Source organism: Pyxicephalus adspersus, chromosome 1 (assembly GCF_032062135.1).
Source record: "Pyxicephalus adspersus chromosome 1, UCB_Pads_2.0, whole genome shotgun sequence".
NCBI lineage: Eukaryota > Metazoa > Chordata > Amphibia > Anura > Pyxicephalidae > Pyxicephalus > Pyxicephalus adspersus.
The window spans coordinates 18270016-18284578 of record NC_092858.1 but is presented as its reverse complement, the minus strand read 5'-3'; the positions used below and the strand labels follow the sequence as shown (position 1 = coordinate 18284578).

The 14563-nt window shown below is 34.3% G+C and overlaps 1 protein-coding gene across 2 annotated transcripts in view; it reads left to right on the top strand.

Annotated features, from left to right (window-relative positions):
* The window catches only part of PDGFD (platelet derived growth factor D), a 148482-nt gene extending 135263 nt beyond the window's left edge, over positions 1–13219 (top strand). For both annotated transcript variants that reach the window (XM_072403122.1, XM_072403117.1), the window contains 2 exons: positions 976–1190; positions 8655–13219. In XM_072403122.1, the coding sequence (XP_072259223.1) occupies positions 976–1190; positions 8655–8783 (344 nt within the window). In that variant the 3' untranslated portion in view covers positions 8784–13219. The remainder of the gene's footprint in view (positions 1–975; positions 1191–8654) is intronic.
* Positions 13220–14563: the final 1344 nt, after the last annotated feature.

Sequence of the window (14563 nt, the reverse complement as noted above, 5' to 3'; positions counted from 1 at the left end):
ACTCAGCGGGAGAAAAGTATGCAATGTACCCGATTAAGGAAGCTTATATGCCACAAGGGCGGAAAACCCAAATACCATATCATACCAAGTTGTTTTTCAGAAGATTTTATTTATTTGATCACTTGCACTTGTGTTAGAGATGTAGGTAAAACTAAGAGAATGTTAAGAAAAAGCATTTACGAACATGAATGCAATAATTGCAAATAGCATAATGGAAATGTATACCACATCAGCTTCCATGTGGGTACAGAACACAATTTGCCATTGTGAATTTTATGAGATTATTATTATTATTATTAAACAGGATTAATACATCACCAACATATTACACAGCGGTGTACATTAAATAGGGGATATATACTGTATTTTGAGAAATTATCAATAATACAACACAGCTTGCCTAAAAAAAAACCTCTGCCTGCTTTTACTGTCAATTTCATACTCAAATGTTTGGGGTTGGCGAACCCTTTAAGGGTAACTATTTACCTGATTTGCTTATCAACACCACTACTATACCATATACTCTTCTTTATTAATCCAGGTTTTTTTTTTTTGCTGTGTTCTTGCTGGGGACATTCACACTTTTTATATAACGTAGGACAGAAAGTCATAGCACAGAAAGTAATAGGCAACCCAAACATTATCACAAGATCAGTAAAATAGGAAAAACTTACCAGTCGGGACACTTTTTTCAGTGAGATCTAAGAAAAAATTTTCCCCACTTATGTTAACAGAAAAAAAAAACATTGGGCCACACATACAGAAGAATTGTTTTAACCCTTCATTATACAAAATTAAAAAACAGAAGTTTTAGATTTAAATATTTTTGGCATTGATAATTAATACTTTATTGATGCTGATTTTACTATACTCGAGGATCATAACAACATTCATGTTGATTTAATTGTAGTTAATGATGATGACCTTTCATCATTTTTATGGTTTTTAATGATGATGACTTCTTTACTCTTTCAGTAAACTTAGACAGACTAAATGATGATGTCAAGCGATACAGCTGCACCCCAAGAAATTTCACAGTAAACTTACGGGAAGAATTGAAGATTACCAATGCTGTGTTTTTCCCACGCTGCCTCCTTGTTAAACGCTGTGGAGGAAGCTGCGGCTGCGGAACACCAATTTCCAAATCCTGCCAGTGTATGTCTGGAAAAACTGTGAAGAAATACCATGAGGTAAGATCTAAATTCTTAACAACTTTTATTGATGCTTAGTAAAGCATCTACGGGCTTAAATTGACCTTTATACTCTCTTGTTCAAACATATTCAGCCTGCAGAAATCAGTAAATTAGTTTCACACTAGGAGCCTATTTATCAAAAATATGAAGGGCTCAATATAAATTGTTTTTTTTGTTGTTCACTAATACCAGATGGGTCAACATGGAAATAGATTAAGGTCCTTGGCAAACAGGCAAAATTGGCAAAAATTACAATAATACAAAATTATATTTTTGGGCAGTTTCACAGTTAATAAATATGTTGTTTGGATCGGTATGGATGGCTCATTGGCTAGCACATTTTCCTCTGCAGAGTTTGGTCCCAAACATTAAAGATCAGGATTAAAAAAGTTTCTCATGCCTCCAAAAACATGCAGCTAGATTAATTGGCTCCCCCAGGAACTGTCATTGGAACGTGTGAAAAATGAGCAGCACAACCAAAGTGCTGTATGAGGTTCAATATGGAGGCGTGAGACTAATAAGATTCAAATTAGAAGAGTAAATGTTTCAAAATGTCAGTAAAAAAAGATTATAAAAATCATCACTAATCTTATCTGAAACTAAAAAAAAAGTATGAAGAAAAAAAACAGAGAAAAAATTCTAGTTCCTCACTTTTTGATTTGTTTTCTACCGCTACTGAAACAGCTGTTATCCAATTATACGCACCCTGCAGGGCGTAGGTCACTATCTGAGGCTGGTGGGAAGAGCCAAAATGACCAATCAGATAGTAGCTGTGCAATTAGCTATGTAGTTTTATTTCATCACTTTCTGCAGAATCCATCATGCAATTTGCAAATTTCACTTTTTTCTTTTTTTTCAACATTTACTTTAAAACCAATTAATGACATTTTCTTTTCTTTTCCTCTTGTCCTTTGGTTTTTATGGCTCATTCACACCTTAAAGAGTTACTGAAACAATGGATTATGGATTAATATTAACTAGCATAGTATTGAAGCTTTTTGGAAAGCCAGAGATGGCATGACAAGTATTTTACATTAAAGTGGATTTGAAACTTATAGGAGAGGGATTATGAAAAAGAAGGTTAAAGGTGAAGTTTAAATCAAGAAATGGTTTTCGTATTTGGAAGTGGTGATCCCTGCATTTTTTCTTTTCTTTCTTCTGCTTCATTTTAACAAAGAATGCAATTTACGTTCAGTATAATTTCAGGAACCTAAAGTTAAAACTATTATATAGAGCAGAAAATCTTTGAATATCAGCTCTGTGATCAGCCAGTCAAGCTGTCCAATTTCTACCTTGTTCAAACAGTCCTCTGCTGTCTTGTCTAGGAAAAGTGTTTGCCAATTCATTTTTTTCCTCCTCTTATCAGCAAAGCCCATATACCATGCTCATGTTTTTTAATATAAAACACTGGGAAAATCCCAGAGCTGTCAGAGGGCTTGTTAACTTAAATGCTGCCCAAATCTCTCCTCTCATCCAAGACGTTTACTCTTCCTAGAAGAAATAAGATTTTTTTTATTTGTTGATTATTTATTTATTTATTTATATTGCTGTGTTACTTTTGGGATTTGTGAAAAAATGCTCCAGACAAGGAGATTCCTTTAAAAATATTAGAATTGATTTTATTTATGGATTAACAACCCAAAACAGAAAAAAATGACTATCAATTTTAGGTATGTCCTCCTATTGCCTATTATAACAGCATCAATTTTTCTGGGTACACTTTGGATTTTCTGACATATGTAGTCCAGTGCATGGTTAATCAATTACATGTTCATAGACAACAAGAAGTTAAAATGAAATAATTCAATTAAACAGATTAAGCTGCATAAGAGGAATGAACGTGGTAAGAAAAACTATTTTGTACTAACAAGGTCTCAACAAGGGAATCTGATATTCCCTCAAACATTCCCTGGTGGGAATCAATTATGGCCATTGAACCACATGGACCTGGAAAATTCCCACAAAGGAATGTTTGAGGGGACTGTCTGATTCACTGTTTTGTAAATAGATCCCAGAGTGGTCATGTTTCACAATAAGATATTCAAGGGCTTCCTTCCCTGAGCCCTTGGAAAATGTTCAGTGGCTCAGACTTGATGGGAGATAGTGGTACCCTGATAAACCCATCTACTAGCAGGGGAATTCTGGGAAAAAGTGGTTATAAAAAAATCTTTATAGCTAAAAGCCCCAAAACAAAAATAAGAGCAAGTCATTCACAAAAACACAATAACCAGTATACAGAATTATGGAGGCAAATACTCTGGACTGACATGCAAAATTGAAATATTTGACAATGTTTTTCTGAAGACCTTGAAGATGTTCTAGTATTGATTTCTGCATGCAACAGTGAGGCATGGTGGGGGTTCTGGTGTGTATTCCTTCACAGAGTTTAGATTTGGTCAGAATAATGGTCTCCTCTGTGCTGAAATGTCCATTCAGATACTTATCCATCATTGGGAAGTGAAGTGTTTGATCAATCCCAAATGCATTCTGCAGCAAGACAATAATCCCAACAACCATCAGCAACTGTAGTTATTTGTCATCAACAACCAATCTGTAGGATTCCTTTACCACCTGGGCGTTACACTGATGTCTAGATTTCTGTACCAAAAGCGGTACACTGTTTTTCATGAAATTTTTTTTTATATTGTAGACTTGTAACTTACAGAAATATGTCCGAACAAGGATCTAGTAGATATCATGAATATAAAAAAAGTTTGAAACAATTCAAAAAAAAAAAATTTACTTTTAATAAAATAAATAAAAAACACAAAAATCAGCTTAAACAAGAATACATAAACAAATCAAAAATACTGAAAATGCAATAATTCGGTATACTGTATAGTAATATATTTTTCTAAAACACCTCCCTAGTGTGGTAAATTTTAAAACAGAGTCCGACGTCACATACCTCTAGACAAAACCACATAAATATATTTTGTATTATTTGGTATTGGATTGGATACAGGACTTTGTATTAAATCCAATACAAAATATTTCAATTTCCCGCTACAACCCCCGTCGACGAGCGCACGCACTGACATCATCAGGAATTGCCGAGGGATGCGTACACGAACGCCGGATGTTCTAATTCTTTCCGAACGTCCGTACTTCCATGCAAAAAGTGTTAAATTTTTTGCATGGAAATTTATTTTAGATTGTAGGCTATAATTCACCGAATTACCGCATAACTCACCGAAATATGTCCAAAATTTTATAAATTTAATAATAAAATTTTTTTTTATAAAACATAAAAAAAAATTAAAAAAAAAATCTTTAAAAAAAAAATAGTGTATAATGTAATGTACCTGTACAGTAGTTTATATATTATATATATAATACAATTACATATATATTATATAAAGATTTCTTTGTATTGGACTCAATACAGCTTTTTTGTATTGAGTTCAAGTGATTTGAATTTCCCACCCCCCGCCCGCACCGACGCATGCAGTGACGTCACCGGGAAACCCCGGAGATCGTCACTGCACACGCCGGATGAAGAAAGAAGAGAGAAGACGTCTCCGGAGGAGCTGCAGGGACAAGGTAAGTATTTTTTTTCAGTTGTAATCTGATTGTCATACAATGTTGTATGACAATCGGATTGCAATATAACGCTTGTTTATATTTTTAGCTACCCCGACCTTGGTTCGAGGTAAACGATAGTAGCAAGTTTACTTACCCCGAACCAAGGTCGGACTAACTGCCCGGGTGGTTAAAATACTGTGTGCAAGTGTATCAAGGAGAACATATTCAGTTTTTAAGGCAAAGGGCAGGGAAAGATTTCTTTGTCATTAGTACTTTTTGCACTCTTTCTGTAATATATATATAGTTGTAATATATACAGAACTACCTGTATAACTATATATATATATATATATATATATATATATATATATATATATATATAGTTATACAGGTAGTCTCAGAGTTAAGGACATCCGACATGCAGACAACTCCTAGATACGAACGGAGCTTTCATGCTCCCTCATGTGCAGGACGGAGGCTTGATGGGGGGAAGGGCGGTTTGCATGACTTGCAGAAGAAATCTTTTGCTAAGCACAGCTGAGGTTGTGGGTGATCCTAAGGACTAAGCTAAGTTAATGAATGTATAGGCTCCATAAAGTTTTTTTTTTTTTGCTTTATTTGTAATTAGTTCACAGTGAGGACTTTTTTTACAGTAACTGACACCACGCTGCCTAATACTATGTTGAGACAAACATCTGTCCTATTTTCATTTATTAAATAATACACCACTCTGACTTACATACAAATTCAATTTAAGAACAAACCTAGAGTCCCTATTATGTATGTAACCCAGGGACTACCTGTATATAGTTTAAATATAGATAAAAGTGGGTAAACACCAAATGGTGCATTTTGCTATGCTTTACTGGTCTCTTACTTTTCCAGCCATTCGCAACAAAATCATGAAAATCAACTAAGCACCATTTAATTTCTCGGTTTTAGGAATTATCGGCATATAACCTCAGTGGCAGACTTGACAAATCAAGATTTTAATTCTTTCAAAGAATACATTATTGGCAGAAAACCTCCTGATGACGCTGTCTGATACATATTTAATAGATAAAACAAACTCAAAACTCAAACTCAAAGCTAGATAACCAGGATTTGTGCAGGACCAAGGACTGTAATTTGAACACCTATTTTCTGGAACAATGTATACGACAACTATGGAAAACATTGAATTTTCATTTCATAGAATTGTTAAAAATCACCAAACCAACCCCTAATTATTTTAAAATTAGTCCTAGGGTTATATTTGGTAAATTGATTTGAAATATATATAAAATGTGTACAAAAATGATTTTTTGTATTTTTCAGTTTAATTTTTTGTAACATTAAAAAACATGCAAAATTTTGTAATATTTAGGACAAATAACACATTGATAAAAGCAGTTTTTATCTGTCCTAACATTTTTTGGTTTAAAGTGATCACCTTTTAAACTGGAAAAAACATATGCCATCACAATATATAGAAAAACGTATACATCTTTGAATACAGTTTCACTAAAGACATGTTTGTCCATGAAAAATGTTAAATGAAAACTTAGGTATCTACTTCCAAAAAAAAAAAAAAAACAAAGAATAGAAAAACACATTGATTCAAGTATAAACCTATAATAAGGCAAAAATATGACAATCACTGCTATAATATTCAAAACAGTTATCATTTAACATAAATGCCTAAAAATAATTGTGAATTAATACCTTCATGGTGTCTTATTTTTAAAACATTTAAAAGGGGGAAAATAAATCACATGGGCTCAGAATTAAGGGATTGTGTACTTTTAAATTGATTATGAGATGGGTAGCTTGCCCTAAATGATCTTTTGTGCGTGGTTGTTAGCCACCAGTAGATGGCACTGTGTTTTCGTGTTACAAACTCTAATATTGTCTCACACACCAAGAGTTTGTTATACATTTTACATGAGAACACAGTACCATCTACTGGTGTAACCCATGTATAAGCTAAAAATTTACATTAAATTTTAAGAAAAAAAAATGTCAGTTTATAAATGATATATATAATATTTCTGTATCATAAATATTACATTTATTGCCCATTCACTGAATGTTAAAATGGCTCTGAAGCTGGTTTATGCAAACCCAAACAGGTTTTTTTTAATTCTAACCAATATAGTTTTTTAGCTTGTGTGACGCCTGTGTAGCAATTTGGACCCAGCAATTTTCTGACATATTTATTGATAATATTTTAGTAAAGTAAAGTATGTACCTAAAATTGGTATTCCACCAGTTTTTGAGTTTTAATAGTAATACATTTCCAAGTGCACCTTTGTAACAAGGGAACGTGACATCAGACATAATTTCAGTTAAATAATTCAACATATACCTATTAAAAATCATGCTCTGTGGAGAAAGTGCTTAATTACAATTAAATCTTGCAATGTTCATTTAATTATTGTCTTTGAAATTATGGTTTGTTTGCAGCACATGTGTCAACAACAACATAATAAATAGCATGCAGGAAATTGGATAATTGTAATAATTACACTGATGTGGTGTAGACGGTAAACATTCTGTTTATTGGACCTTGCAATGAAAAGAAGAAATTTAAAAGTGAACCTATTCCTAGATTATACACACTAAAGTATATACGTGATACCTGTCCTTCACTCTACTATATAGCTATAGGTATTGTGAAAGAATGTATCTTAAAACAAAACTTAACTGGCACCAATAACTGAATTGAAAGCAATCGGCAGATGTTTCTAAGCTGAAACAAAGACAGGTTTGAGAGTGTTTGTTGTAATCTTTGAGGATTTCTTTTGAGAATGAGTTATGTCACAATACAAGTAGCTTGATAGGTCAGGTGAGGCTTATTTTATAGCTTGTTTACTGTGTGTTAATAATAATCACATAGTTTAATGTTCATAAACTGGTCACGTGTGTGTTTAAACTGTATGTGAAGGCAAAAAGGTTTATTTAGGAGATGCCTTTCATGCATAATATGCAGACTACAGGGAATTTTGTAACTTTTTTTAAGTCACTTCTAACAAAGTAATAAACTGGAATTACCCAAGGACCATGATCACACAGAGATAAACAATAAGGGCAGGATCAGACCTGTGGCAGGAATAGGAGTTCCCGTGTAGCTCCTGATGGCTGGCACCTTGTCATTTCTTTATCGGGTTGTCACAGGTAGAGCCTGCATATAGCATCTCCTCCAAAGCAACCTCACCACAAGTGTGAACATAGACTTTTATAATAGAATCTGGATTACATGGACTCATTGGGGTGGATTTACTAAAGGAAAGTTAGATTACATTGTAATCTGCTTTTAAATTTCTCGCCCGGCCACGCCCCCTAATTCAGAAACGTCCTGGCATCACAGCGAGACCATTAGATCACCGCTGGATTGCGGGGCAAAGGTAAGGGGGGCTTCTAAACTTACCCCGAGTGTGACTCGGGATTACCGCTTTTTGCAAGTAAAATCCACCCCGAGTCCGTGATTGGGTATTCTTTTCAAAGTAGACTTTAACCACATTTATTATGCAATGTTATATAATAATATTTTTTAAACACAACTAGTTGTGTCTGGGCCTATGTCAGGATGGAAAACGAAAGCTGTAAAGCTCCAGTCCACCCACTTCTTTAGTTTTTAGCAATCCTCTTTATAATGCTGGAAAGGGTATTTTTTAGGGCTTTCTTAGGCTACATTGAGACAGGCATCCAAAATCAACTTTAGAACACCATCATTGATGTGTTTTTGTGGCTCCACCTCCTCTGTTAGGTCTGCTTTCCACTTGATTGCAGTAAATTTTAGTCGAATATTGTTTAGGGTTTTAGTCTTGTTATTTAAAATGATCCTGATAAAAATGAATTTACCGTAATCACATATTGCACTTCACACCTAAAACTATTTACAAAGTTCACTTTGGCTCATTTATTGTACATCAAATAATGTTTTTTTTTTCCTAGGTGCTGAGGGTCATGCCTGAAGCTGGCTACAATAAGAAAAAGAATGGCAAGAATATGGCTATAATAGACATCCAGCTGGAGCATCATGAAAGATGTGATTGCATCTGCAGTTCCAGACCACCTCGATAAAAAAGTACAATGAGAAATAATGGAAAGTTCTTACTGATTCGTGGACTTTTGCTGAACTGTCATAACTGCCTTCCATGGAATCAGAATTTATTTGACTTTCAGATTTCAGTATGTGTTGTGCTTGTTAACATATATGTTGCACATTGCGTGCAGTCTTTGGGGGTCAAAGTGCACCTGTCGTCATCAACAAGCAATGGAGTCACATATTTAGTTAGATGAAAAAAATGTGTTTGGCAGTGGAAGTTCGCAATGAACTAAAACATTTCACAAACTGTTCATTATGTTACTGGTTCCAGTCAATTTCGTAAGCTCCAGAATCCCAATTAAGGTTTGTCTCTCTAGGGACTTCCTTCTGTAACACAAACCCTGTAAATATGCAGTACGCTCAGGATGGAGTTTACAAATAACCACCTTTAAATAAAAAAAAAATACTTAAAATTAAGAATTTTAGGAAAGGTTTTGATACTGATGAATCAAGTTTATTTGCTCACTAATCTTCCTGGTGATAATGTACTTAAAAAGCTCATTTTACATGGACCAGCAAGCTTGTGTTCCATCGAAGCTCCCAAACAATAGTTTCTAATATCTCCCTTCAAATAATTGGTGGAAAAAGAAAAGAAGTTTGTATTTATCTTTAGAGAATGTTACTTTCTGTTTGTGTTTAGGCCTAAGGGGAAATGAAGTTTAATTTCAGGTCAATTATTCAGGTGATAATAATTTGGTCAATCAGTTGAATTTGAATGAAATGCTTCTCATTCATTGTCATTAAGATCATTCATTGTCATCTCTATCTGAAATCCAGTTGACCCTTTTTAAAGTTTATTATTAGCTAATATATTATTATGAATATAATATATTAGCATTGGATTGTGATACCCCCAAAAACCAATGATAATAGACCCTAAGGAAAAACTAAGGAAAGGACAAAATAGCTAGGTTGTAGAAGGTGTAGATATATGCAGTTCTGTAGTTCTTCGGGGGCTAACAACGCTGCTTGGGATTTAGGAGCAGAAAAGATACCATAGCTGTGTTCAACTCAATCATCCATTTATGTGAAAGGCAAAATCAGTTTTTCTAAATTTCCAACATGCATGCAAATTGAAGATCTGTGTCCCTGCCATATCCTTGCTGCTATTGAGAAAACTAATACCCCCAAAAAATACTTATCAGTCCATATTCTCATTGGCTGGAGGTTGTCAGCGGCAGAACCAGCCAATGCCAATTCAGCATATATTTACCTAATCAACAAGTTGTTTTACTGATAAAGAAATGATTGTATGCACATGGAAAAGGGGTTAGGGATAGGTGCAGTTCTGAAATTTTCCAGGGGCTAACAACACTGCTTGGGATTTAGGAGCAGAAAAGATACATTGGGCCTGATTTATCAGTGCTCTCTGGAGAAGATAGATTGAACAAAGTAAGGGACGTTCAAGGCATCCAATCCACGAAGAGTTTACTCATATATAAAAGCTATACAAATGTTAATGAGTGATAAAACATTTACCAATAATTAAAATCATGGTATCTGAATCATGATTTCCAATTACTGTTGATTTTTTCAACGCGTTTCACAGACCAATGTCTGATTCATCAGGAATTAATTGGGATTTATAAATACATTTAATTACAAATCAATATACAAAAAGTATTCTATAATAAAAAGGTATACAAAATTACCTTAAATCATTTAAACAATTTACTTTCAAACACAATCAAGTAGTTTCATACCAATCAAAACTGGTTCTTCAACATTAGTAACTGGAAACCAGTAAACAGGGTAGTGGTAAAAGGAATGAACCACTCCAGAGAAGCAAACTTGGAATAAATCTGTTCCTTGATTGAAAATTCTTACCAATGAACAGTGAATGATTTTTAAGATATTCATTCTAGATATACTGCATTAACAAAGTTCTACCATGATAGCTTATCTTCACCAGTCTTGGAGAGCTTTAATAACCCAGAACCAGTGTCATCTTAGCAAGTGAGATAGGAGCTTACTGAATTTCTTGCATATAAGCATTTATTTTCTTCTACATGCAGGGTTTCTAAGGGTAAAAACATTGAAAAGTAGTGAAGATGTTCTTTGGTCAGACATTTACTTTTAGCCACAACAACCTTTTTAGTTTTTTTCATATTACATTTTTAAATGGGGACTTGTCATTGAACAAATATACAAGGAGCCATTTTTAATTTATTTTAAAAAGCAACATTATTCTTGGTTCATTGCTTTATGAACTAATGACCTTACCCAATAAAATGAGGAATCCAAACGGGCATATGTTTGCCAAGTTAGAGCCTCACTAGGTAATAGAGACAGGACAAGGAGTCCTGGAGGTTTCATATATTATACTTATGTGGGCACCTCCAGTATTACTGTTCACAAACTCTTTTAAATAGAGAAGTTTGCAGTAAATGTGTTTAATAGGTGGTTTGTACACTTGCCTTTTGCTATGCTGACCAAAATTAGAATTTTAAATAAAACCACTAACACAGTTCATAAAAATGATTGTTGTACAAAATAATAATGCATGAGTTCTGCAAAGACTGAAAGATATTGCATCATTTAAATATTGCCTTAGAACAAGTTCTTTTTTATCGTTTTTTTAATACAAGCAGTTTTTTTTTATTAATTTACAGTGTTGAGTACATTATCAGTATTACAGATACGTTATAATATGTAGCAATTTAGTCAGCTATGACAAAATACAAAAAAAAAAACAAAAAAAACTAGTGCTTCTTTTATGTTTTTCATTTTTCTTTTACTATGTCATCGAGCATCTCAATGAAAAGTGTAATCAATAAACAAGTTATACATTTTAAACTAAATTTAAAAAAAATCAGAAAAATATTTTAACATTTTTCTTTGACAGAATTATGTTTACTACACCTAAACTTTGTATAATTTAAATATTCGTCTTTAAATTAAATAGTGTTGCTGTATAGTGCTTGGTAGAGTTTATTTATAATGGACATTGTTTTAAATTTAAAATATTTTTTTAATTACAAATTTAAAAAACACAACATGCCATAAAGTTCTTTCAATGATGAGTTTTTGTCAATATACCAATGACCTGTGTTGGATTGCAGTAGTAATTGTCAGTCTACAAACTTATCTTAAAACAAATATGATTCCCTCCCCATCCGCAACTACCCACCCACCAACTCCTCCCTTTCTTACCCCAGACATTATCTTTTTTTGTTTTTTTTTTTACTTACCTATGTCCACTATTTTGTCACTTACCAGCATCTGTTTTAGGACCAGTGGTCTGTCAGTGGACAGTTCCTTTTTTGTTAACGTCATGTTATACAGTCTTCTGGAAACTGTGATATTGGACAACTGTAGCCTAGTGCAGGGGTCCCCAACCCCCAATGGGGTCAGGAGACAGCCTGGGGGCACACCGGCCGGAGCTGAGGACCATGTCTCTGGACACAACCTGCCCACTCTCCCATCGCAGGCTCAGAACTACGATGGGAGAGTTGGTGGGTTCCGGCATCATGACATCACTCTGGGGTAAGTTTCTTCCCCTTTGAATGACACACAGCTCCCCATGCATGTGCAGTCTGGAGTCCATGCATTTAGTGGTCCGTGAGCTTTAATGGACTAGTGGACAGGTATTGACTGTCCATTAGGGCATTGTTTCCTACTTAGAGGAAACTTGCCCTATTGGACAACTAACAACTAGGAAGTATCCATGTCACCCAGGTTACAATGTTGGCTCCCAAAAAAAAGACTCTCCCAATTGGGACCCAATAATGCAAATAAAGGGGTTGCAAAGGGGTGCAAATAAATTCAAGTCTTGATGACTTGAAAACAGCTTTGAAGTAGAATTATAGCTCTATCGTTTATTTGTGCATTCATTGCAAATAATATTGAATAAAAGAAAAATGTGTATCAATGCATACATGCAAATATGTCTTCCAATAGCTGCATGCATATGTATCCCAGGTGGCTGACTAATTCAGAGGCCATTGGAATTTCTATACCTTCCTCTGTGTTCACCAGGAACAATTCAGCTCTCTGCAAAAGGGGGCCATGCATAGCGCTTCTCCCAGCCCCACCTTTCCTGATGTCACTTTGCCACTTTACTAGTTAATTGTTAAATTAGTCAAGATGATGACAAGCAATAAAAAACACAATGTAAATACCATACAAATGTATTTTTTGAAGGTTGGGGAGCGGCAACAATATTATTCATTATTTCATTTATGTTTTTTTGTTTTGTTTTTTTAACATAATATGGTTCTGCTTCAACTGTAGGTTTAAATAGTTTTCCAGTATTTTATCCAGTACACATTTTCCAAATTTTTAAAATTTTGTTATTACTGCTTTTTTCCATCTAATACATATATTAAAAGTGTTCCTTTCTCAGTTTAATGTATATTTTATTGTTTCAGTGTATTTCCTAAACCTTAAATAAATGTGAAATACCACTGTATTTTCATGTAATTTTTCATTATTTGTTTTATTTCCAATTGTTTTATTGTTATATTGTTTAAAAAATGTTAAAAAAGATAATAATGGCAATTTAGTCTCTCAAAAGAAAAAAAAACAGTAGAGCAAAGGTAGGCCAAAAAAACTTAAAATTATGTAAATTTAGATTTAAATCAGAACTATCGCAAATTTTTACAAAAGGGTGGCTGGGTAAACATGTGAAACAGAAGTAATCAAAAGCAATTATGTCATAACTGTGATTGTTTACAAAAATCTCTTTTGGGAAAGCAAGAGCATGCCGTGGCCGTGGCTATGACTAGTAATAGCTATTGTTTGGAGATCTAGACACAAAGTTGAATTCCCTAATAGAAAATAATTCAGATTGTTTATTTAGTGGCCAAAAAAATAGGATTTATTTTTAATGTTATTTGACCTACATAATACCACACTGCTGCGTGGACGTTTTACCTGTAAATACCCCTTATATAATTACTTTACAAACTGCTATGTGGATTTTATCTATACACCCCCCTTGTATATTCACCCTCCTTAATTAAACACTACTGTGTGGGCTGTACATAATTCCCTCCTTAATTTCAAAATGCAGACCATAACTAGTTGTACACCCCCTCTTCATAACTACAACTGATGTGTGAACTCTTACCTACCTGTACATACCTTCTCCATAAATACTCAATGCTGTGTGGACCCTACCTACCTGTATATAGCCCCCTCCCTAATTACACAATGCTGTGTGGATTCAATCTACCTGTATTTAGCCCCTCCATAATTACACAATGCTGTGTGGATTCAATCTACCTGTATATAGCTCCCTCCATAATTACACAATGCTGTGTAGACTCCATCTACCTGTATATAGCTCCCTCTATATTTACACAATGCTGTGTGGACTCTATGTACCTGTATATAGCCCCCTCCATAATTACACAATGCTTTGTGGACTCTTATCTACCTGTATATAGCTCCCTCCATAATTACACAATGCTACACAATGCTGTGTGGACTCCATCTACCTGTATATAGCCCCCTCCATAATTACACAATGCTGTGTGGACTCCATCTACCTGTATATAGCCCCCTCTATAATTACACAATGCTGTGTGGACTCTATCTACCTGTATATAGCCCCCTCTATAATTTCACAATGCTGTGTGGACTCCATCTACCTGTATATAGCCCCCTCCATAATTACACAATGCTGTGTGGACTCTATCTACCTGTATATAGCCCCCTCTATAATTACACAATGCTGTGTGGACTCTATCTACCTGTATATAGCATAATTACACAATGCTGTGTGGACTCTATCTACCTGTATATAGCCCCC